Here is a 26,106-nt window from a genome sequence, read left to right as displayed (position 1 = left end):
CTTCGCTCGATCGTCATTTTATTATTCATATTTTTACCGACCAAGTTATGCACGTAGATAAATATATTATTTATCATGCCGCGAAATTTTTACGTTTATTTTTCATATATCTATTTGTCAAAGTCGTAGGTAATTTTAATTAAATATATAATATTCACCGTATTATGTTATACGATTGTAATATTTAACTAACGATATATCGACGGCAGTAATGATTGTGTAATAGGAACGCGATATATCGACCGGGGTTAAATCTTTCCTTGATACGGCACTGGAATTTTGGTTGCATGAATTATACTTAGCATTTTTTTTTTCCAACAGATTCAATAATTGTTTCAATTACTTTCTCATTTATTTATCCTTCGTAATGAATTCGATTTTATGTAATGTAAATATCATTCCAATTCCGTAATGCATATTATTTTTGTCTTTCGTAAATTGAAAAATTCAATGTAATCAACATATCGTAATTGAAGTATATTTGTTTGTTCGATTTTAAGTGAAAGTTTCTGGTTCTTCATTATGAAGGCTAAATGAATGAGAAAATGATTGAAACAATTATTAAATCATTTGAAAAAAAAAATGCTTCGTATAATTCATGCACTCAAAATTCCAGTACCGTATCAATGAAAATTTTAACCCCTGTCGAGATATTACGTTCTACTTTTACAATTTGAGATGTTTGCAATTGATTGCAAATATTGAAATATCTTATTAATATTGAAGTATGTATAATAAAATAATAACAATGCGTGCACAATTAAGATCGCAGAAATTGGTGTAATAATGAAATAAGCGAAACAACCTTTCGCGGCATTGACGTGATACCTCATCTCCAATAAAGTAAACGTAGAAAATAATTCAATGAATCGGATACAAATGAATAATAGTAATAATAATAAAAACAACAATAACAATAACAACGACAATAGTAATAATAATATTAATAATAATATTAATAATCTTACTCGTTAAAAATCGTCACATAATATCTTTTTCCAATTGTATCTGATTAGCCTCGAGCATCACGCAGATTCTGTCGTTCTGCTTTATTACCACCGGTTGTTTCGAATTTGCAATATCTTTGTCCGCCTCGATAAATTCGTTGAAATTTTCATCGGTAATACCGCCGTTGCTGATCGGTGTTTGACGATTCTGCTGATCGTAACTCGGGCACAAGTAGCCGCCGTATGATAAATGCTCGTGGCCAAGCAGCGTGCTGCTACTTTCGTGAAAAAGACTCGGCTGCTCGATAAACGCCGCTTGAAAATCCTGAGCCGTTGATCCGGGATGCAGCCATTCCTGACTCATCGTCAGCCGGTGGGAATAGTCCAAAAACGCAGCGTAATTCTGTTGAAATTTTTGAAAACGAATTAATAAAAAAACAAACAAACACGCGTTGAATTCAATAAATACGCATAAAAAAAAGAAACGTTTCCTTGTTTGAAAAAAAACTTATGAAACAACGTTTTCCTCGAGTGAAATAGCATTAGTGTTTTCTCCACATTTGGTTCTTTTGCAAATTTTCACCGCAGTTTCACTTCGATCGTCCGCTTTTACGTACAGGTATACTTATTCCTGTACGACGATGAACAAACTTGTTTTTTTTTTTTCTTCCCCCCCCCCCCCCCCACAATCCTTTCAACAAGATAAAAAGATTTCTGATCGAAATTTTTTTTAAACTTTATAAAAAATACGATCGATAACAAATACCGTGGCGTTTTCGATGCTCTGGCAGTGGCCTGCGAATTGACCGGGAGCGGCGCCGAGCCAGAAACAATCCTCGGGTAAAATTTGAAGCAGGTCTTCGTCGTGAACCGAAGACATCGTCGGGGTGCCGAGGACACTTTGGCCAGTAGGAGAAAATGGGAAGACGGGAGCGGGAAGATAGGCTTCGGGAATATTCTGACGGGGAAATAGAAGGAAAATTGATATCATAAAATGTATCGGTTTCTATATATATAAACGTTTATTTCTCAATAATTTGATGATGATAATAATAATAATAATAATAATAATAATAGTAATAGTAATAGTAATAGTAATAATATAACACATCTTCCACCGTAATAATTTTATTTTCCTAATTGGATATTTCTTATATAATATCGGAGGAAGATTTGTTGCTGTTTGTTTTCTTTGTTTGTTATCTGACAGAATACAGGGTTTAATTATATCCGCATATTATTGTTTAATATATATATATATATATATGTGTGTTTATAACGCGTATAATTAGTCTGAAATGTTTTTGCAGTTTATATACGCTCGTTAAATTGGCTTTCGAAAATCCGATGTTCCGTATCGTATATCGTATTGTTCAATTGTACGAAAAGATCGCACTTGCCATGGCAAGATATAAAATATAACGCGCCTCAGAAACTTATATACATATCCGCGAAAATTTCACCTAAACTCCAACGCCTCGTACCGATCAAATCTATCACAGTACATATTTACATATACCTACTTTCAGAACAATAGTGCATAGATATATGTATGTATATATATGAAAATGATTTATCGAGCCACGCCGACGGAACAACTGTAATAACTGGGATTATCTATGTATATATATATATATATAATACCTATACGTATTTCAAAGTTACCGATGATTTTGTCTAACCGGGCGAATTCGCGAATGAACTTGCAGAATTTGGAAAATTTTTCGTCTTCAATTTCAAACGACACAAAATCCTTATGAAAACAACAATTTACTCTGACAGCAGTGAGAAAGTTGGGGGGGAAAAGGATACCGATTTGTTTGAAAAAGAACCGAGCAAAAAAAAAAAAAAAACGCCTGGCAGATTTTAAACTCCGTTATTTATATATCGAAAACGGCGGTTCAATCGATCTTAAAAATAGATGAATTTCTTTGCAATTAACAAACGACGCAGAAAACGGTACACGTCTTTTCGTACAATCGATCAATCGTTGAGTGTAACGTGTAAGCGCTTGAAATAGATATATTTTTTACTGCAGGAAAGAGAAAAAGAAGAAGAAGAAGAGAAAAAAAGAACATACGTTTAGTAGATAAACAATAATGCGGATACAATATTAACCAACGATATCATATTAACCGAAAATTCTGTTTGTAACAAAAATTAAACTTGCGAATATTTAAACAAAAATTATAAATCTTATAGCGATGATAAATATCGGAGAGAGAAAGAGCGAGAGAATAGAGAATTTTCTCTCATTACTATTGCTGGAAATTACTTCTTTCTTCTCGCGTATTAGAAGTATTAGAAATTTCTCGACGACGGTGTCGTGTTTGATTAGCATTGTGTTTGTTCGAGTTCCCTTTACGTGTGTTATTCAAAATTGAACAGAGTGATAGACGGTCGTAATCATGTGACTGGGTGTGTTGAGTGTGTTTGTGTCTGTAAATTCAAATCCTCTGAGATCGCTAGTAGTAATGCTGTATTAGCATTGTTGAACGATCGACTATGATCCGAGTCACTAGAATTTTGGATTTTTTCTCAAATGACGAAGAATCCACAATTGAATGTATCATGCGTCAATCAATTCCCGTATTACAATAAAACGAAAGTAAGAAAATGATTTATTTTACGCTCTAAGGAATTGTCAAAAGAATTAACGATGATATTAAGATTATACAAAAGTAGAATAACAATAAAGTAATACATAGAGAAAAGAATGAAAAAAGAAAACTGATTGCTTTATCCTACAGTTCGAAAAACACGATCTAATACTAGTATAACAAGAGACTAATTAACACTACGCTACGAACAATTTTTTCGATTGATTAGACAACGAAAAAATTTAAGTTCTAATTATGGTGAAGGAATTCTTCAAATAATAATAATAATAATAATAATAATAATAATAATAATAATAATAATAATAATAATAATATTTCAAGCAATGTGCAGAAAGCGCGAGTATTCGATGAATAATTCCATAATTTTGAATCGCTCGTCGTTATATTTTATAGGAAGCTTGAATGCATTTTCCCCGTGTCGGTTTACTATCGTTAATATCTGGATAAATTTATTTCTACTCAGCCTTGAATCTTTGGCGTTGAACTTGACTAGCTACAACGATAAGTGGATAAATGAAATGAATTGGAAGAGAAGCGGAACGTTTTCGTGACTATGAAACGAAAAAAGTATGAGTTAATTACCGTAATTATTAAATTTCGTGAATCGACTAATTGGTAATTTATAATTTGCATATATTATTTTGTTCATTGTAATTACGGAATTATTTGACTCTGAGAGAGAAAATCGTTCGATCGATGCTGTTTTCTTGTCTGTATTTCATTGAAATCTGAATATTATATATTATTAAGATCGAGCGTTTATCTTCTGCAGTGAAATAAAGGCTTCTAGGATTACAGAAATAAGAACAGAATAAAGGAAAAAAACAAACTGACGTTTAATAAATTCAGATAATTAATTCCATGTTATTCTTTTTGTTTTTTTTCAATGGAATTATAAATGCGGTTTACCGATTACACAAACATTCATTCATTGTACTTCTATATTCTGCGGTTTATCATATTATATAATGTGTATTTCATACGGAAACGATCGAGCGTTAATTTTATCGGTTGAATTGTGAATAATTAAGTAACTGGAAGTGCTTCACTTTCTTAAATTTTCATCTAACTTTATCTTTTAATATAATTGTATAATATATATATTTATTTATTTATTTACTTTTTTTTCATCAACTCTTGGTTTCATTTCTTTTATACTACTCCTGGAGTATCGCAAGTAATAATTACAGAGATATGAATTAGAACATCAATCCCGAACATCGTGACGTGCAACTGACAATGAGTGAAATCTATAAAAACGTCTCGATGACACAGTTTTGTAATCTACAGACAAATCGATATTTGGGATAAACGGAGTTTGAATCTTTTATTCGCGAAGCTACAACAGCAGATTCAGTGATAAGATCAGGAAAATTGAAATCGTTACTCGGGGTTTTTATATCCGCGTGTATACTTTTTGTCTCGTCTGTTTATGCGTTAAAAAAAATTATCGCTTGCACACGCGGTAGAAAAGAAAAAATTGCGTCCGAGTGATTTTTATTTATTTTTTCTTTGTTTCTTTTCGTTCATTCTTTGTTTATGGTTTTTAAGAAAATTCTACATGGACGTATATAATGTATATTTATAATGCGATGAGAAGTTATAGTTGTTAGAATTTTTATTCCACTTCACCGTGAGATCAACTTTTATATATATTAATTTAACAAAGAACTATTAAATTAAAAGCTAGAATGATATATTATATACGAATGACGAAGCTCAATTATAGGATGTATATTTATAAGGATACAAGGAATGCGGAATAGCATAAATTCGTCATAAGCATAATTGACACAAAAAAGAACAAAAAAAAAAAAGTTAAAACTCGTATGAAATTATTGCGGCTAATAACTTATAAGCAGTAAGAAAGCATAGATGAAAATAATAAGACAAGAAGTGAAACAATTATTAAGGAATAAAAATGACAGCGTAATGTGATTATAATTATATAAGTCATGTCATATTTATACGACGAACATGCGACGATGATGGGCATTGGAAATGCGAAGGTAAATTAAATTTTTGGTCCCATTATAGGTACGTGATGGGTGATCGATCTAGCATGAATCTTTACGAATAATGATAAATTAACGATTCCTTTTTTTTATAATTTTCTTCAAAACTTCCCGCTTTTTTTTTTTTTGATTTTTGGATTTTTTTTCCAATTTTTTTTCTTTCTTTCCTCCTTTTGTTCGTCTTTCTTTCTCGTTAATCATACTTTTGTTATAGATATAGGACTTTCGTTTATACATGCTTACATGTAGATATTTTTTTCAATTTCTTTTCACAAGATATATAATCCTTCCTCTATCATCCTCCGCGGTACGCTATATGTATATATATATAATTGCCTATATTATTGTTGTTGTTATTATTATTATTAGAATTATTATTATAATAACATTCACGTAATATGAATCTATATATCGTATTATAATATATGTATATATAATATATCTACTCAATATCACATATTTAATCATTTCAATAATGAATAATATTAATTTATATATCAATATATTAACAATGACAAGTTGTTAACATATACAGAATTCTTACTTTTTTTTATCAACTTTTTTTTTTTTTTTGGTGTAGTTTTTTTTTTTTTTGGTTTTTGATTATCTTTATGTGTATAATATAATAATACGTAACGTACGAGACAATACACATGCATGCATTGTTAAAGTTTGATTTGTTTCAATTATGTTTTTAAAAATTTAATATATATATATATATATACATGTATATATATATATATATATATATATATATGTGTGTGTATGTATATATGCATATATAATAATAATCATTTTTTGCTATTATATACTGGCATAGAATAGTAATTATTGGTATTTTTTTTTGTTTATTTTTTATTTTTTTTCGTTTTGAATAAGTTATCATTGTTGTTATTATCGTTATTATTTTCCTTATATCATACGGGTATGGGTAATTGTCTATCTATCCACGTAACCATCTATCTACCTATCTATATACCTCGGGCTGCTGTAATCCCAATTGTGACATATACAAATAAGTACTGGACTACGTTGTTATATTAGCGATCGTGTATCAAAGTTTCGATGTAAAATCGACTTTCAAAGATTATTCAATTCTTCTCCGTATAACATTTGTTTTTTTCTACCCTTCCTTTTTTCATAAAACGGTAAAAAAAAAAAAAAAAAAAATCGATGAACCTTTCTATTTACAACTATTATTGTAAAAGGATCATCTATACACCACGTACTACTTATAGGTATGTATACACGTATATACCATACGTGTTACATTAAACTACTTACGATGCACACGTAATACGTTATATAACGAATCTATGCTGTATATATATGGAAGAATTTATAACGGTGAAGACAGTTTTGAAGAAATTTGTTTTTCTTTTTCTTCTAGTCTTGAATCCCTAATGACCGTATTGTCCGGAGTCTGCTAAATTACAATGCGCATGCGCTACGACACGAGATTAACAGCTTGCCAGGGTGACCAACTGTCTAACCTAAAAAATTTTTACCACTGTCGGTGGCAGCTGTGCTCAGTTCACAGCTGTCAAAGTTTTTGAGGTCAGATACGGTTGGCCGCCCTGGCAAACTGATAACCTCGGATCGTAGCGCGTGCGCGTTAGACTTAATTTATCAAACGACGGAGCGTGCAGTCGTTAGAAATTTAACTCTGTATGTATGTATGTATACACCTATACTTCTACGAGACATAATCGATAATTTAATTAAGTTTCCAGATAGGTAGATAGCGCTGGGACGTATGATACGTATATGTATGTAAGTGCGTTTTTATACCTACAATGGAAAAGCCGAGACATAAGAGGTGGATGTCTATCGGTTAACTCCCATTATGCTAATTAATTGTCTATATTTAAGAATAATAGTATGTAGTGGTATCGATATTAATAGTAGTAATAGTAGTGGTATGATCAATGATCAAGTATGATGACGATGACGATGATGATGCTGCTAATAATGATAATCTGAATAATCATACGGTGATATAATGAAGATGGCAGTAAGAATAAGAATAATATTACCTAATAGGTTATGTAGTATTTAAACAAATACAGGAATAATATTATAGTAAAGACCATGGCACAGGTAAATGCTACATGTATGTATATACATATACATAGCAGATGATGAAGAATGAAATAAGTATAATAATAATAATAATAATAATAATCATAATAATAATACTTAAGATATCCAGTCCATCCAAAGGCACAATTTTGATAACTAATTGAAATTTCTCGATTATTATATCTATATACTCTCACACGTACTTTTTCTTTGCTCTGTTCTTTTTTCCTTCCCTTTTTTTCATTTCTCTCACTCTTTTAATATGTTATGCGTATAATATATATATATATATATATACATATATATTATGTATATATTATATGTGTATTTATTCTGATAATGGCTTGAAAATCGATCGAATATTGTTATTATTGTTGTTATTGTTTCTTCTGCGTCACATATTACATCATTGGATTGTACGTACATATACATATATTATACATATATATATGTACATATATGTATCCTATAATCAATCGATATTCACCTATATATCATAATATATACGTATATAAATAATATATCGTATATACATACGTACACAACATATGTAAGATGATGAAAATATTGGCATTGGTAATAATAATAACAACAATAACAATAATAATGATAATGATAATGATATCAACAACGACCGTAATAATGACAATAATAATCACAATCACAATAATAATAATAATAATAATAATAATAATAATAATAATAATAATAATAATAATAATGGTAATAGTAGTATACGAATTTCATATAACAATTGGAATAATTCACTATATACCTATGTATATAATATAATTTATATAATATATATATACGAATGTATAATTACGGCGCATCTACAACGTACAACATTCGCGGTTAAATTTCGCTACCTATAACGCCAACGTAAGGACTGTGCCAGCGAGGGTTCGCGACGACGGGATTCGCGGGGCTTCGTATGTCGTTGTAATAGGCGGCAAGCGCGACGTTACCAAAGTTATTGATGTTACCGAAGCTGCTGACACCCGGGCCATGATGGTTAGATTGTTGCGAGTTGAAAAAAGCGGACGACGATCGGCCGATCGCGTTGCCTTTCAAATCGCAGTCGGGGGAAACCTGCCGCTGCTGCTGCTGCTGAGGATTACCTCTGTTGCTACTTACGTTGCTGCCGTCGCCGACCATGTTCGCGAAGAATTCGGACCTGGAGAAACGGCCGATTTCCGTCGAGCCGAACGCCTGGTGGAAACCCGGGAGCGGCTGCTTGTTGCCGTTTATCGGCTTTTGCCTCGCCGCCTCTTCCCGGACCTCGCTAGTCTGCCGAGAACCGTCCTCCTCGTCCTGATCCTGAGGAGTCTGATCGTCGATGATATTCGAGACGCCGGCCACACCAGAGGATGATCCAGCCGTCGCTTCGGAATCCCAAACCTGAGACGCTTCGCCGCATTCGTTAACCTCCTCGTGCTGGAGCCGATGCTGATGTTGCTGCTGTTGCTGTTGCTGATGTTGCTGTATTTGCGCCGGCGATACGGAAGCTTTTACCTGATGCGAATTATTAACGATATTGCTAGTCAATTATTCGAGGATCGTCTATTTTACCTGCTTTCTAACATATCGTGTCGCATTGTTTCAGACTGACGCGTCGCCAATTTTTATCAACCCTCAATCGGGGCGGAACGTGTAAAAGGGTAGTCGCCAAACTCTATGACTTTTTTTGATAATTTTCTTTTCTTTTCGAGGTAAAATTTATTTAATAATTTCGAATTTTTTTACACGTAATAGAGGAAGTTATAAAATAACACGGAAAATTGTTTTCATCGTTTTTGACGATAGATCTCGACGGTACGACTGCCCGAAGTTACTCATACGTGTATTTAAATCTGACTGACATTCTACAAGAGAAAAAAAAAAAAAAGAAAAGCTATTGCACTCATCGAGCTGAAATTTTTATGGCTTATTCTGCACGTGTATAGCGATAGCCTGAAGTACCATCCAAATTATTTATCAATATTCAATCCGTTATTTCAACAATTTAGATCGAAGAAACAGAGGTCGAAAATTTCAAGGATTCGCCATTTTACTGTTTTTTTTTTTTTTTATCGAATTTATATAATTCTGCTTCAGGCTATAGCGACGAGTGAACTTTTTAATAATTTCTTTGTTTTTTTCTTTCAAATACTTGAAGGTTAAAATTTAATACTTCAACTAGAGGTAACTTCAGGCGGCAATACCAGCGAAATTTACCATAAAAAAAAGAACAAAATAAATGTTCGGTATTTTACTTTGCGTGCGAAAAATTTCTCAAGCTGTCGAGTAAATTTTATAATGAAAAACGAAGAAATTATAAAAAAAAAAAAAGTCATCGATAGGTGAAACTACCCCCATAACGGTAAATATTAATGCTCTCCATGGCACTGTAAGTCTACCTGAGGATCCCCTTGGCCGGAATACGCCAGATGCAGCCTGTGATTTGGTTCCATCTTGGCCTGGACGTAGGACATTTGCATTTCGTCGGTAAAGGCGTTGCAGTGTTGACTCTGTTGTTCTTGGAGGAAAACCATCTGTCTCGATGGCCGTATCACCGGGTTCTGAACGGCTGACGTCTCTGCAATAAATCGGCGTTAATATGCCCGTAGGTAGTAACTTCGATTATTTATTCACCGAACTGCAGCACTGACGTTATTTTATATATTATATACCGTTGAAGAGCTTGCGGTGCAAGCGTATCTATCGTAACCAGTTCGTGTAATACGTGTAACGTGGACAACACTAAACGTACGTCGACTTCTATCGAACTGCGGAACTCCAACAAAATACATACTTTGATGTACGTAACGTATCTAGCCGAATGTAAGGGGCATTCCATACTGTGTACTTACGCAGAGGGAGACCACAGAACTGTGTCCAAGGTCCGTGAACGTTTGCGTTCGGATGTAGGCCCACCTTTGGCATCGCGGCTCCTCCTCGACCGTGATAAGGATTCCCTCCGTTCTTGGAACAGACAAACCATAGTTCTTCAACCACCGTTTCTCATCGCAGGACTCGTAGATTATACGCTGCGTGTATATATTATACGTCGTGTAGGAGATCGGTACTTGACGAGAGTCGATTTTTATGGTTTGGGTAAAAATGTAGAAGGATGGAAAATCGAAGGATCGAAATATCGAATCTTTGAGGAGGCAAAAACTTTATGCATAGAAAATTAAAAATGTTGGGAGACGAAAAATGGAGAAGTCAAAGATTAGAAAGGTCAGAATACAGAATAACAAACTCTAGAATCGCCAGAAGTCCTCTGCGTAATATAAAATCGTATACAGATCCTCGATTTTGCCGGTTCATGTCTTGAATTTTCTGTATTTCGAATTTTCGTGTTTTTAATTTTTTGTACTTGAACTTATCACATTTTTAAATTCTACGAATAAGATTTTTCCTTCTATGAAAGTCCTTCTATTAATCAGAAATTCTATACACTCAGAACATATATCTGTCAATTCAATATCTATTGGTCTAACTGGACTATTTAAATTCGAATCGACTCAAATAAATGTTCATTTTGCCGCCCGTGAACGAGCATTAAGTTGATTGGACGACTTTTTTCTCTCATCGTCGGTGTAATTTTTTACCCCTACCCAATTTTAACGAACGAAGAACGCGATCTAGTTTTTAAATCCATGGATCGCACGGTGTTCAAAACCCTGAACCTTAAAGAAAAAAAAAAAAAAACCACCGACTGTTCTTCAAATTGGAGGAATTCAGGAACCGATGGGAGCAATAACTGTGCCCTGTGCGCACAGGCATACGTGGTATATGCGGTATATGATCCATCTACGTGCGATGAATATAAAACAGCGAGTGTAACGTCTAAACTCGAAAAATAAACGGACGGATCCGTGAACGGTGTCGTACCTGGGCGTATATTTTAAAACCGTTGGAGAATGAATTTACAGTCTCAAATATAGCTTGTGACGATACGTACCTAATAACATAACGCATTTCGCCCAGTTCATACGGGTATAATTGGTACATAGACTTTACTTCTGTGCTCGTCGGCGTCGTCTCGTCACTTTTGACACGTGGAGCTTCCGAAATATCGTCATCTTGTACGATGTTACGTTAGTACCTACTCGGGAGAGGCGGTACCGTTAAATTTATTACACCGCAATTATACGCGTGGCATAACCCGAGAGACAAATGGTGATTCTAGCCCCGGTGAAAGTCGACCATGATGAAAACAACGAGAAATAACAAAACTGACAAACTGACGAACCGATTTTTAACCGCGTGCGCCACCCTTGAAAATAAAAAAAAAAAAAAAAAGAAAAGAGAAAGAAAGAACGTCCAAATGTACACGTTATCGCGTTTCTATACGGGGGACAATTTTAGTCCAGCGCGTTTGAAAATTAAATCGATGTACAGTTCTGGTTTCGTGACCACGATATTGAATCTTAAGGGTCGTCGTGCGCTTCTTCCTCCCACTTGCAGACTGCCGTGGAAAGCGAGAGAAGGCCGGCTAAAATAATAGAAGTCATTGTATCGACGCGAAATTCGCCCCTGCACGCGCATTTTCGGGGTCGCCGATCCCGAAACTTGTGCCCAAATTATTCGACCCTGGGTGGCAGAGTCAACATGACGATTCGTTCGGAGGTAATTGCGTCAGATCTTCGTCTCGGGATTCGATTTTCCGAGCGCGTATCTCGCACTGAGAAAAATTTCATTTGTTACAGTAACTAGAAAAGTTGAGTAAGGCAGGTATCGTTAAAAAAACTGTTTGAATATTGTTGGAATTACGAAAAACGAGGTGATAAGAAATGAAAATAATTAAGGACCGAGCGGTGACCGTAAATTAAAAATTTCTCTCAGTGCACGCGTCTGGATTCAAGCTTGGCCGAATCGATCCCGAAAAATGAATCGACCTTTGTGAGTATGCTCGAAATTTCTGAACCATTCGTCAGCTGTCGTGTCAGCTGACTCACTGTCAGTCGTATTTTTCTCTGAAATCAGAGGCTCGAATACGATACGTCGGTGACTCGAAGCTACTTGCGGTTATCGCACCGAGGTCCAAGGGTCCGGACTCACCTGATAAGGATGCCACTTCTGGCCTTCTCCAAACTCGGCGATGATGCAGTAATCGTTGGCACTAGTCGCGGGGGAATTGCGACTCCCAAATTCTCCGGGGTACCCGGAACCCGATGAGGGGTTGGCCGCACCTCCGGAGGAGAAAACGCCGGAAGCCGCGCATTCCACCTGCTTCCGCATCGCCTCCTTGGTCTTTTCCAAAGTCCGTTGGTGTGCCGCCATCATCTGGAAGTTTCGAGAAGTGACGATGAGCCGGAACGTCGTTGGACCGCTTACGTATATACGCGGATACGGATAGATCGGGCAACGGCGAAGGATGGACGAAAATTACAAACAGTGAGACTTTGTGTCACGATGTTAGAAATTCGGTGTTAAATTGTAACACCGAAAATATCCGATGATGTTTAATTTTACACTAATCGGTGTGGAATTTTATTGGCACCGTGAGTTTTTTGACATTGTACGTGTAATCGGGACTGGAAAATGACCCGGGAGAAAGCAGAAGTATACATATATATATATATATATATATTTATTACGGTGGTCCAAAAAAATGGGCATTTTTTTTCCCCAAAATCGCACGTCTAATAGTTGTAGAAATAGAAAATAAAACCCCTCTTGTAATTTGAGCCTCTGATGTTAATATTTTCCATTTAATTAACGCGCGAAAATAATTTTAGTTATATCTGAATTTTGTAGTTCAGTAACGAGGCAATGTACATAAATGTCCGATAAATATTTTTGCAAAGAATTCAATGCTCCGCGAAAAAGGTTTCTTATACTTTTACGACGACTTGACTCTGTCAAAAGTTATACTCTTTCAAAAGCTAAGCTTCATCTTTACTAGACTTATTACAAAATATTGTCTGTTTTTCTTTTACTTTGTAAAGCATTTCAACCGCTATAGAATCGTGTTATTCAATTAATTTTCAACTAGAGCAAATTTATGTTTTTGGTAAAAAAAAAAAAAAGGTGCTTTCAAAGTGGAATTACATGAATTACATATTATTGCTTGTAATAATTGTACAATAAATTTGCTCAAGTTGAAAATTAATTGAATGACGTGAATTTGTATCAATCGAAATGCTTTAAAAAAAAAAAAAAAAAAAACCGACAACATTTTGGTAATAAGTCTAGTATTTTCGCTGTTAATCTCGGAGGATGCGAATTTTTCGATGATTTCAACTTTAACCTTGAATAATTTTTCAAAGAGTTGAGTTACCAGAAAATTATTTGAGACACATATTGCGGAGCATTGAATTCTCTCCAAAAATATGCCTCGGGCACTTGTATAAATTGCCTCGTTATCGAGCTACAAGATTAATAAGCAACTAAAATTATATTCGTGTGTTAATCAAGTGGAAATTGATAAATTGAGTTCAGAAATCACTAAACAATAACATTAAGGGCTAAAATATAACAGGCAATTTACTTCCTCGACCTACAACTATTAAACGTGTGACTTTGAGAAAAAAAGAAAACAAACAAATTTTGAATTTTTTTGGACCACCCCGACATACACACATGTTTTATTATATATATATATATACTGGTTCTGCTTCCGTGGTGGAAAAGGCGTTACGGGGATCGGATTCAAGTGAAAGTCAACACGCCGCCGTCGTCCGAGCGTTTTAGAATTGAAGCTCCGTGACGCAACGTTTTGCCCGATGAAATTTATGCCGGGTTCGGTAATTCTATCGAGTACCCACCCTCGGCGAGATAATGGGTTTTAAATGCGCCGACGACGAGGCAGGGCCGACGGGGAACCAGGGGTTGATAATACGCCCGGAATTCACCGACGGGCTGCCGTTTTGCAGGGGCGAAGCCGTCCCTCCCGTCGAGGACGAGGAACAGCTCAGGGGGTGGTTCAGGAAACTCGAAGACGTCACGGCTCCGCTCCCCGATCCGTTTCCACTCGAAGCCGCCGAGGCGATCGCCGTCTGGAGAATCGACTGCCGCGAAAGCTCCCTGCTTTGTTCCCTCATCGCCTTTCGCAGCCTCGCCTCTTTCGGGTTGTAAACGTAATCTGAAATACGACGAAACGCTTTATACTCCCGTTTCATTTTCAACAACCTACGTACATCCGGCGCGGTCCTTTTACGTCTTCTTATAAACTCTCCGTCTGCGGTGCAACGGGTCGGGGCTCGAAACTTGAAAGGGTCGATATTTCCAATGGCTGTTGTATCGGAATTTCAAACGTAAATAGAAAATAAGGTAACGAAAGAGAATTGTTTGGAATCTTGATCTTCGAACAATTCTTCTTTCGTCGTTTTGTTGAAATCTTTATTTTTGAACAATTCATCGTTCGTTATTTTCCTTTCGAATGTTGGAAATTTCGATGTAACGGCCATTCGAAACAACAACCCTTCCAAGTTTCGATCCCCACCCGATGCAACCCATGCATGCATTTACGCAACAAGGCCTTCGGCGTTAAGGGTGAATCCGGAAGTCGTTAGGGCTTCCGGCTAAAATAGCCCGTAACGACCTTGCCGTGTCCTTTGACCATCGGAACTTATCGATATGCCGGGGGAGACATTCGTTCTTCGACTATACCGAGTTGGCTAGGCGTCAGATTATTGGCAAAGCGAGCATCACGTGTCTTGTAAATACTTCCCAGCTCCTGTGATTCAGGACTGAATTCGCTGTGTCAGCGCACGTGGTAAAATTTCTCGTTAGTTCACCACTATTTTCCCTTTGTACCATTCTACCCTTTTCGCATGAAATCTGCCCTCGTCGATAATTCGATCGAGGGGGATGAATTTCACACGCTGTACATCTTCTGTCGAACGGACCATAGCGAGGAGGGTTTTATCATTGATTTAATGAAACCTTCGTCCAGACGCGACGAGTTCTACCGCACATGCGAATCTTCTACGGCGAATAATTTACCGTCGTATCGGTGCTGCTAGCACGCGTTCAACGTACCGGGTAGAAACTCAGAGACGCGTTGCAGTGGGTCAATAATGGATATTACGATAATTGGATAGCCGCGATGTTACGGGTGATCAAGCTTTCTCGCATCATTTCGTTCCGGTCTGACCGACTGACTTCGCGAAGTGAATCGACTGGTGCGTAAATTTGGTAAAAAAAAAATCGTACAGTGCGGTAACCGAAATTTTTGAAAATAGAAAAAAGGCGGCACCGCGTTACGGAAAGTCACAAATCCAACGATTTGTCAAATTTTGGAGGTCAATAACTACCGATGCAGTAAATTTCAACAATTAAATTACGACAAAGAGGAATTACACTTGCATTGGAACAGTTTCAGCCTTAAAACTGTAGGCGCGCGAAGATTAAGAAGGACCAAAACTAATCGATTAATCGGATATAATCGATTATTTTTTCTAACAATCGGTTTTTGTTTTTCATTCCCATGAACGATTCAATGCAATATCAATTTACGTGATTAAAGTACCAATTATCACCGTTGTCTTACTTACTAAAATACCTATCCGATGTACAATAATTGAAATATAAATGAATATTTTCACCTGGAATTGAAAATTATCTTAAACGAAACTGCAAGTCATGAAAAAACTTTTTCGTAATTAAGACTACATTCCGAAATTTACGAAATTACGGTTTCACATGCACCGTTTGAAAAGACTACGAAACAATCGATTAATCGATAACTTTTTATCGATTCAAGCGAGTCGCGTTCGATAATTTTTTTCGGATCGATCGATCGATGGGCATCGATTATTATTAGCTCAGTGGTCATTTCCACCGGATATTTGACCGGACAACGTGAATTCAACAAAAAGCCCCGCGGAATTCTTATAATCTATCGATACGCATCGGAGGAAAGTTGAGAAGTAAGGCGTAACGCGGAGGAATTCGAAACTTCCGCATCCACGCAAGCAGCTGAGTCGACGATAACTCGCGCGGGGTAAATGGAAGGAGAATAAATTTCCGACGTCTGGGTCAACGGCGAAGATAAGGGTTTGCGGGCGTCGAGATGGGGCGGTATGGATCCAAGGTGTATGGATCGTGCGGCAGCGTTGTTACGCTGCAGCCAGCTGAGCGAGTGTTTGTCGGCCTGCAGACCCACCAACACCCACGCAGGATATCGCACGGACGAACAGGTGTACGAAGACGTACTTTATTCGTACGAGGCGAATACCGCATTCGGAGTCAGGGTGGCCGCGAAAAGATCTTTGGGAAAACTATTCCGCGACATTTATAAATTTTCCAGGACCTAAACCCCAGTTTTCCCCGACACTTTCCCACTCCTGGTAAGTTAGTGAACCCTGAATCGTTCGGATTATTAACTCTGTGCTCGGTTAAAATTCAATTCGAATTGGAAGATAAATATAATTGTAGAAAAAACGTCAGCTTATGCTGATTTCTTTTCTCGACGAAAAAAAAGTAAACTCGGTTACAGACAGAAGACGGAACCCCGATATTCTCACTTTGCTTTCCATGACCAAGTTGAAAATTTCCCCGACATTTCCGGCTTTTCCAGGACCTGAGAACCAGTTTTCCCAGACATTTCCCCACTCCTAGTTAGTGAACCCTGAATCGTTATCGAATCGGCTTATCGACTCTGTGCTCGGTTAAAATTCAATTCGAATTGGAAGATAAATATAATTGTAGAAAAAACGTCAGTCTATGCTAATTTCTTTTCCCGACGAAAAAAAAAGTAACCTTGTTGGGTCGATAAATCATTTCTGATTCCCATCGCAGAAAACCGATATTTTAAGTTCTTTTCATGACCAAATAAAAAACTTCCCTGACGTTTCCAGGTTTTCCAGGTTTTCCAGGTGTGTGGCCATCCCGTAGGACGCAGTCGCACGTGCGTCGGATGTTACACGCATGATGATAGTGTAAGTGCAGTGCGGAATTTCCACTGCGGGATAGTTTTGTCGTGCAGGTATAATAAAGCGAGTGCAGGCTACGTTACTCATTGTCAGTGTGTGTGTGTGTGTGTGTACGAAAATAGGTGAAACGAACGGAATGGTTCTCATCTACCTGTCGGATATGCAGGTGGTAGTCGATTGTATCGGACGTTTGTTTCGATCGCATTCGATCCCGGAGTCATGCTGCCGTTGTAGGACGCGTACGCGTTCATATTTTCATAATAGAAATGATTTTGTTGATGGTAAAAGTGTCCGGTGCCACTGTTGTAAGGCTGCACGTAGTTGCAGCAATCCATCTTTTTCACCTTCTCTGCACTATATACATATATGTGTATTGCAATATTATATGGTGCACAGAGTACGGAATGATTTTGATTTACTTCGGTCGAGGCGATTGTTTTCTTTTCATTTTTTTCTTTCTTTCCTTTAGCTTCGTTTTATTATTAATGTCGCTATGATTTTTTTTTTTTTTTTTTTCGTTATTTTATTAGCACAGTGTATAGATATTTATATATATATATATATATATATGTATGCATGTATGTATATATATAATATGTATGTATACATATATTGTATTCTGATTTTATATTCAATAATTTAGATCAATTATATGTCTGTAACAATTTTTCTTTTTACCTTCAAATTTTTATATTCGAAAAAACAACAAAAACCGTTTCATTCTCTACACGTTTCAAAAACATTTATTAAAATTTGTTTGTTTCATTGTCTTTTTTTTTTTTTTTCCTCTTACATTACTTTGATTTACTTTGGATTATTATATTATATATACTTTTAGACATTCATTAGGGTTATTTTTCTATAATTTATCATGGAAGAGTTATAACGTTGGCCACTTTTCTAAACGTTGCAGTGTTCTTAATTACGTTTCCTCGATTGTTTACTTTTTCTTTCTTTTTTTTTTTTCTTTCACTCCTTCTCTTCTCTTCTCTCAAACACTTGCTCAATATATTCTCGGTCACGCACGTATGTATTTATATAATGTATTCGTAACTCTTTAAGGGAAGACCAAAGTGTATATCCTTTTTTACTTTATTAATTTGTTTTTTTTTTTTTGTGTACACTACCGCCTAATTATATGTATATATTGTCTTTATACAATTTTTAAAAACCGTATTTTACACGCGGATATACAGGATACGCGGCTGTGTTTACGCAAGCTAAATATTTCTCCTTCGATTTTTGAAAATTTCACCCAAACAAAAACAGCGCGGATGCATTCTCGTGTTCGAAATTCAAAATTTACTTCGCTCCGTTTTTCTCTCAATTCTCCCGCTTCTCCTATTCGCACAGCTTTCTCTGCCTCTTTATCACTCGCTCCTACTTAACGGAGCAGTTGGCCACAAACGAAAAGAAAAAAAACTGTACACGTATACGTGTATACGTACATATATTTTACAAGGAAGACCAAAAATCGGTCAACTGCTTGGCGGGAAGTTTTCTCCTCTTATACTCGCGTTTTTTTTTTTTTTTTCTTGTCCGTTTAAAACGATCTTTGAAATGACAGCTGCGAAATTAACAGACGCAACGCATCGCTGTCGCGCAATTAGCTGCTCACGAGTCACATGGAATATGAATCAGGTGTATTTAAGCGTCGACACCCGGTGTAACAATAATGGTTAAAATTTAACACTATTATTATTCGTCCGAGAGGAGTTGATCGTTCTTCTGAGTGTTGGTCCGTTAAATGTTCATCGTTACTGAAACGATCGTACTCCTTACTCTTAACAAATATCCCCTGCATCGTGTTTTCAAATCTTTGACACGATTGTCACACGTTCAGGTCAGACGAAACGAACTTTATCACCGTTGTTATTATCATTGGTGTTATTACTTTTTCTTACAGCAATACATGCCATATGGGTATACGTGTACATACACACACACACACACACACACATATGTATATATATGTATATGTATATATATATGTACGGTATAATTCAATTTTCGGATAAAATTGTTCGGTGTTCCATTACACGTTTATATAGTTCGATTAGTACGTGTATCTGCACAAGTTCTTCATTTTATAACAATAATTCTATCGGTCAGGTTATAACGATCCGTGTTTACGCCAGTGCGTACGACGATAATCAAGGTCGATTCTTTCATCCTCTTCTTCCGTTTCCTCTTGACGAAAAACCACTTTCGAATCGAGGCCTCATCCATCCATGATAGTAACAGGGTAAATCCCGTGTCGCGTTGCAATATTATAGTTCTTTGCGAAAAGAGTTTGGTGAAAAAAAAAAAGAAAACAAGAAAAAATAAAACACCTATCACCGTCCCCTCCGCGTCCGGCTTATCGTACAACAAAAATAACAAACAGGGTGTCGAACAACCGGAATTATTCCGTCTAGTTTTCCGCTCCCTCTTGGCCTGGTGTTACGTTAGTCGATGCCCCGCGTGCAGGTGGTAAAGCAACCCGTCAATAAACGCGCGCGGATTTTTTTACAATCGCAGCTCGACAAAAAAGTGCAGCAGGTTAACTCCGCTCCTCCCCGTTTCCGCAAAGCGCCACCTCTTCACCCTCCGCCCTCCCTCCTTCCTTTCCTGTCTCTCTCTCTCTCAATCTATATATCTATCTATCTATCTATCTATCCGTCCGTCTGTCTATCCGTCCGTCCGTCCGTCCGTTCGTCTTTCGGCACAATCCTCTCAGGTGAAGAAGAAGAAGAAGAGGAATATCGCGAGTGTCTGCATCCCCTGAGTGCCACGCGGATCCGGTGTCATCGCGTTTTCGCGCCGAGGAACCGAGGAGCGTCCCTTCGTCCCCTTCGACTCGGGGTCGCGGGCTGGCGGGATCGGACTGCGTGTCCCCCGCGACTAGGGTCGACGTCGAAAGGCGACGCCGCGTACCTGACGACGAATCCAGCGGCTACTGCGCCGGCGGCCTTGCCGCGACGCCGTCGAGCTTTCGGCTCTCTTCCGTTATCCATCCTTCCTCCCGTCGCGTCGCCTCCGAGGCTACTACGCGGAACGGTCGCGCGATTAGACCGGCCGAAGCCGTCCGTAATGACAGATGTCCGTTGAACCCGAACGCTGCGTGTAACGCGACGGAGAGGGTATGCGGATAGGCGTATAAGTTTTTACGCGCATGTAGGTGTATCAGCCTAATTACCTGACGCTGCGCTACGTCCGACGGAGAATTCGAAGGGACGCGGCATGCGGGCGAGTCGGGAGAGATTGTTCTGACGGTGTATCGTGTATGCATACGTACGTAAGTTGCGTATGCATACGCACGCGTATACGCCGTCGTCGAAGCACGCGTCGCGATAACAAACAACAAGCCGCTACCGTTGTCTTCGTTCATTTTCTACAATACATGTAAAATTACATCCAACGTCGCCGTGCTGTTATCAATGTTACACTTGCAACGCGTCAAATATCCAAGCAATAGTAATTATAATCAACTTTTGCCACGTTTCGTCCGTTACGCTTGGCATGCCGTACCGCAGGGTACACCCCGTATATAATCTAGGTGACGACGATGTAGGCGCACGTTTCGCCGTGTTGCGGCCTTAAAACCGCGACGCCGGGACGCCGCGACGCAATCAATACCTTCGACCGTCGCCCTCTTCCCTCTTCCGCCCCCGCGCCCCTCGCCACTCGGCTTATCCACGTCGATGTGCGCCGGCCCTTCTCTCCCTCCCTCTCTCTCTCTCTCTCTCGCCAACGCCGCGACCCCACCTACCCTTCGGGGAAGTCCTCACCTCGTCGAACGTCGCCCCCTGCCCTACCGCCTTCTCCGTCTATGTGTGCGTTTCCACCTTAATACCCAGTGCCTAGGAGGGTCTGACGTCTCTGTTGCCTTATGCCATGCACTTCGATCCGACACCCTTCGCAGTGGCCCTCCCCCCCCCCCTCACCCTCCTCCCACCATTCTTCTTCCGTCCTCACCTTTTCCACTCGTTTCGCATCCCGCCCTCCTCCACCCTTGCCTTTCCCTCCCCCGCCAAGATCATCGTTACGTTAGGCGAGACGGATCACCGCCTGCGGATCGACGGAGGACTCTGCGTGTTGCTGCGTGTGTGTGTGTGTGTGTGTGTGTGTGTGTGTGTGTGTGTGTGTGTGTGGAAGGACATGTGAGTTACATAGATATACATAGATATATGTATGAGGAACGGGCTTCTGCAGTACAGAAGGGGGTGACGGTCGCGATCGCGTCTAACCGCCTCACGTCGACTCGTGCATGTGTCGAGTCAAAGAATAAAAAAAAAACAGAAAAAAAAACAAAAAAAGAACAACAACAACCCTTTTTTTTATTCGTTTTCTAGTTTCGGTTTTATCTCATTGATTTTGCAGGGTGCTTTTTTTTCCCCGTTGTCGGACCCTGTTTGTTTTTTTTTTTTTCTTCAATGGAGTTGGCGTCGTACCTGTGTACGGTTTTTTTAAAAAAAATTTTTTTTATCTCTTTCTCACTTCCCTTCGCAACACCCTTTGTCACACGCGTTGTTTCTGATCTAGTGTTACGGTATACGCTTGTAATATCCTATGCGTATCTCGTATCTGTATGCACTCGACGTGCTGTGTCGGTTTTTATTACGTTGACCATTTTCCATTTACCGAAAGTATTTGAGATATTTAATTATCGACAAGCACCGCGTGCACTATGGATTTGATCGATCGTCTTTCGGTTTTATTTCTTTCTTTTTTTTTTTTAATTTTATCTTACACCATTTTTTTCCTCGTAACCGCAGACTGTATATGTAATCTAAGACTTCTTTTGATTTCCTTTCAAACCGTGCATGGCTGAGTGAAATTCTAATTTCCTGTTCAGTGTATTTGTCATATTCCAAAACGAAGTAGAAGATATTATCACCCCGGGGGCTTACGTTCATTTTTGTTTATCCCTTTCTTCAAAGAATTCAATTTCAGACTCACGTACGCGATATAATCGAAATATGTAAAATCTATTATACGTACACCGCGTTTGAAATTTATACGAAAAAATGTTGTTTTTTTTTAAAAAAAATTTTTTCCACATTCACACTCTCTATCGCGAATTATAATTTACGGTCACATATGGCACTAAGAATGCTCGACAATTGTTACGAACTTGTGAGATATTGTACAATATGGGCACGATTATACTTTTGTCATAGTTTGTTAGGCGCGCAATTTCTCACCGGGATACTTCCGCTTGTGCTCCGCATCGACTTCCCGCGCCAGGGCGAAATATTTCTCCTTGATCCCCTTGGCCATGTTCTTCCACAAGACGCCCAACCTATAAATTCAAACATCTGTTGATTGCCATCGTTCTCATTGCCTTTACGCTCCGGTCCGTGAAAGAAAACTTTTTTCATTTCCTTGTCACAACTTACACACACATACATACATACATACATACATACCAGTCCCATGTCACGACTTTCGGTATACTTGAAATTTTCTCCCTTTCAAAATTGGCGCACGAAAAATTTCGCGCACATTGAACCGGAATTAAGTTTATAGACAAAAAAAAAAAAAAAAAACAACGTTTCTGATAATAACAAAATTGTCAAGTCGGGTACGAAACCGACTTATTTGTACGGCATTCTTTCCGGTTGTTCAAGGGAACCGGAAGCTGCAGAGGGGCTTACCAAGATTCAATCTCTGCTTCTCGTACATTTTTTCAGGCTTTATTCCCATGCGTAACCATCGGCGTGATTAGCAGAGAAACTGCTTTGCAGCCGCGAGTATTCAATGTCGATTTTTCACCCCGATGGTGAGCTTTATTTAGTAGGTACTTCGATTCCCTTTCTTTCACCTTGCGATCGAGCGGATTTCAAAAATCCACTCGTTGACCAAAACCATACGCAATCGCTTTTCAAGGGGTGAAAAATTTAGAGGTTTTCTTGGCACAATTTTTATGCAGTTTCAGACTGGGAATTAGTCAAGTTGGGCGAGAAAGGTTGATAGAGAAATCCATTTTTCCCCCTAAACTACGGCTGAGTTTAACTCTGCACTTTGGCACTCCGAACGCAATTGTTTAGCTTCTATTTTTAACATTTTTTAGGGGGGTTGATCGCCCGTATCGTCGCGTTATCTTCGGTGTGGATTGATCTTTGCGGACGCGGCCGGAACGCGATAAGAAACTTTCGTTTCACACAGGCGAAAGAGGGGAAAATATCGTCAAGTATACGTATAAAATTTATCCAAAAACCTGCAATGACAATATCGATTTTTCTCACAGTTGTTGTAAAACATTTTCATTCGACCACCGACTTCTCAGCTTTTACCTTTCGGCGCTACCGTGTAATGTTGAAAATCAGTGTCCTCCCTGATCCCGATATAGAATACCGAATTAACGCTTGAGCGAAAGGTAAATCTAGTTCCAGTGAATTAATTCGGCTGTATCGATTACATCGATTCGTTCCATTGATACAGTCCGATTAATTGATTGTCGAGTAAACTAGTCGAACCGTTTCCACGCGAACGATCAAAGCTACTCGAAGGCGTGCTCCGTGCGTCATTAACCGCCGTCTAAATGCCAACCGTGCAATAATACGATCCAAATATATAACTCCTAAGATTCCGCGAGTCACAGCCTGTCCGGAATATTCCCATCGGCGGAAAATCTGGAACGAGAAGTCGTCTGAAAGGACTCCGAAGACATCGGGAGCAGTTATATTCCCGCTTGAGGGGATTAATTGCTCATCTCGTCAAGTCATCCAACAATAGATCTGCACAGATATCTGCAGACTCCGCGGCCATTGTTACAGCCTTGCAAAGTAGAACTACGGACACCTCAAGATTACAGCTGCGGCTATTACAATGTGCAATTTGTCCCGGTATCGACGTCGCGATATTTTCAAAAAAAAAAAAAACCTAATCTTTTGTCCGCAGCCTCATTGCGCGATGTGCGCTGATAAAATTTTTTCTCTTATCGAAAACCGAGGATCTATTCCACTCACAGATTAAGTGACAAGCGATATTGGCAAGATTTTTTTTCATCATCTCACCGATTTCGGATCATCTCGTTTTCAAAGATATCCAGTCATTTTATGCACCCTTCACCGTTATTTTAAACGACCTTCTCCGGTTTCGAACGATTTTAAAATGATTTTCAACCGTTTTTCGAGGAATCACTTGACATCAATACGGTAATTTGAGATTTGAAAAATGCTCTCTTTGAAAAGTGCAAAATTTTTAAATACAACTTTCGAGAATACGTCCCTGGATAATCGAGATCTGTAGAGAATTTTTATAAAATAGACATAAAAAAAACAAGATTTGCTCAAGCTTTGGAAAACAGGGACGAATAAAATGACTCTGGATCGTATACCGCGCAACATTGTATCGCATGAATGGCCCTGAAACGAGAAGAACGGTCAGCCTCGCCAACAATGCGATACACCGTACATATTTCGTACAAACCTGACACTGATGTCCTTGTTCGACTCCCTAGGATTTTGTATGGCCAATTTTTTCCGCCACTCGTTAGCGAAGAGCATGAAGGCGTTGGCGGGTCTCGGTATCTTCTGTTTGCCAGCGGAGCTTCCAACGCCTCCGTATTTCGCCGCGATTTCTCCGCCGCGTTGAAGATGGACCTGGAGGATGTTTCCGATCGGGTTTGACTCTCGTCGTCGGGGCGGCTTCGACTCCAGGCAAATCGTTTTCCTGCTCGAAGGACCATCGGTCCTTCCGCCGTTTTCCTCGAGGATACTCACGAGCTGATCCGTCGTCGTCGGTCTCGTCGGACTGCATTTTTGCAGCGGGTGCAACGGCGACGAGGAGGATTTTCCCCGCTGCTGGAGGCCATTTTCCGGGGGTGAATTTTCCTTCTCCGCTGCCGGGAAGTCGGATGTTTGAGTGTTTGATGAAAGAGAGAGAGAGAGAGAGAGAGATCGAGAAGAGAGCTTCGCGGATTTGATTAAATTATGCAACGTTTTCTTTCTCGCCAATTTTTCAAATCACGTGCCAATTTTCCTCGGGTGAGAAATGGCAGAAAGATAAAATCCGGGGTTAACGAAGGGTTTTCTTACCTCTTCCCACGATGCTGGTGATAAGACCGTATCTTTCCATGACGCCGGGGTGATATTTCACCGTCACGAATAACCCCGGGGCGAGAATAAGCGTCGGTTTTCTTTCCGGCGTATTGTTACTCAGCGTTTAACAATTGTGTTTTAAAGGAACGATGGACATTATTAATTATGTATAATGGCAAACGTTGTGCATATGTATATATTACAGCTATAATATACGATTACACTATTTCGTTGTTGGAGAGAGTGCAGTTGTTGAAAAAAATTGAACGATCTTTCCTACACTGTCAGATTTTCGTCGTCAAGCGGCTTAAGCTCACCTCAAAGATGGCTGTGATAAACAATCTTTTTCCCATATCGATACAGCTTCGCGATCTCGCCGTCTTCTTCTAACGCTTCAGAGAAAAACAATCCAAGCTCGTTACGAGGACCAATGACGTTCGTTACGCGGCAGAGTTCAGTGACCCGAGCTTCTTCGGTCCGCCACGCGACAAAGAAAAGATCAAAAAAAAATGAAGGCGCGGAAAATATACGTAATCCAGAAATAT

General features: G+C 38.6%; 1 protein-coding gene across 1 annotated transcript; it reads right to left on the bottom strand.

Annotated features, from left to right (window-relative positions):
• Positions 1-1,946: 1,946 nt before the first annotated feature.
• Positions 1,947-20,521, bottom strand: LOC124225041 (uncharacterized). The gene is made up of 6 exons (XM_046637450.2): positions 17,686-20,521; positions 14,424-14,740; positions 12,715-12,939; positions 10,518-10,629; positions 10,065-10,243; positions 1,947-9,180 (listed from the first exon to the last, which is right to left on the bottom strand). The coding sequence occupies exons 1-6, from the start codon at positions 17,867-17,869 to the stop codon at positions 8,521-8,523; spliced, it is 1,677 nt and encodes a 558-aa protein (XP_046493406.1). The 5' UTR covers positions 17,870-20,521; the 3' UTR covers positions 1,947-8,520.
• Between the last annotated feature and the right edge of the window lie 5,585 nt (positions 20,522-26,106).

Source organism: Neodiprion pinetum, chromosome 1 (genome assembly GCF_021155775.2).
Source record: "Neodiprion pinetum isolate iyNeoPine1 chromosome 1, iyNeoPine1.2, whole genome shotgun sequence".
Lineage (NCBI taxonomy): Eukaryota > Metazoa > Arthropoda > Insecta > Hymenoptera > Diprionidae > Neodiprion > Neodiprion pinetum.
The sequence above is the reverse complement of the archived record's forward strand: the minus strand, read 5'-3'. Positions and strand labels throughout refer to the sequence as shown.

Coding starts and splice junctions, on each gene's coding strand:
- LOC124225041 (XM_046637450.2), bottom strand. CDS start 17,869: ATGGATTGCTGCAACTACGTGCAGCCTTACAACAGTGGCACCGGACAC. Junction 12,940..14,423: donor AACCCATTATCTCGCCGAGG/GTGGGTACTCGA, acceptor CGAAACTTCCAG/ATGATGGCGGCACACCAACG. Junction 10,244..10,517: donor GTTCTGTGGTCTCCCTCTGC/GTAAGTACACAG, acceptor GATTTATTGCAG/AGACGTCAGCCGTTCAGAAC.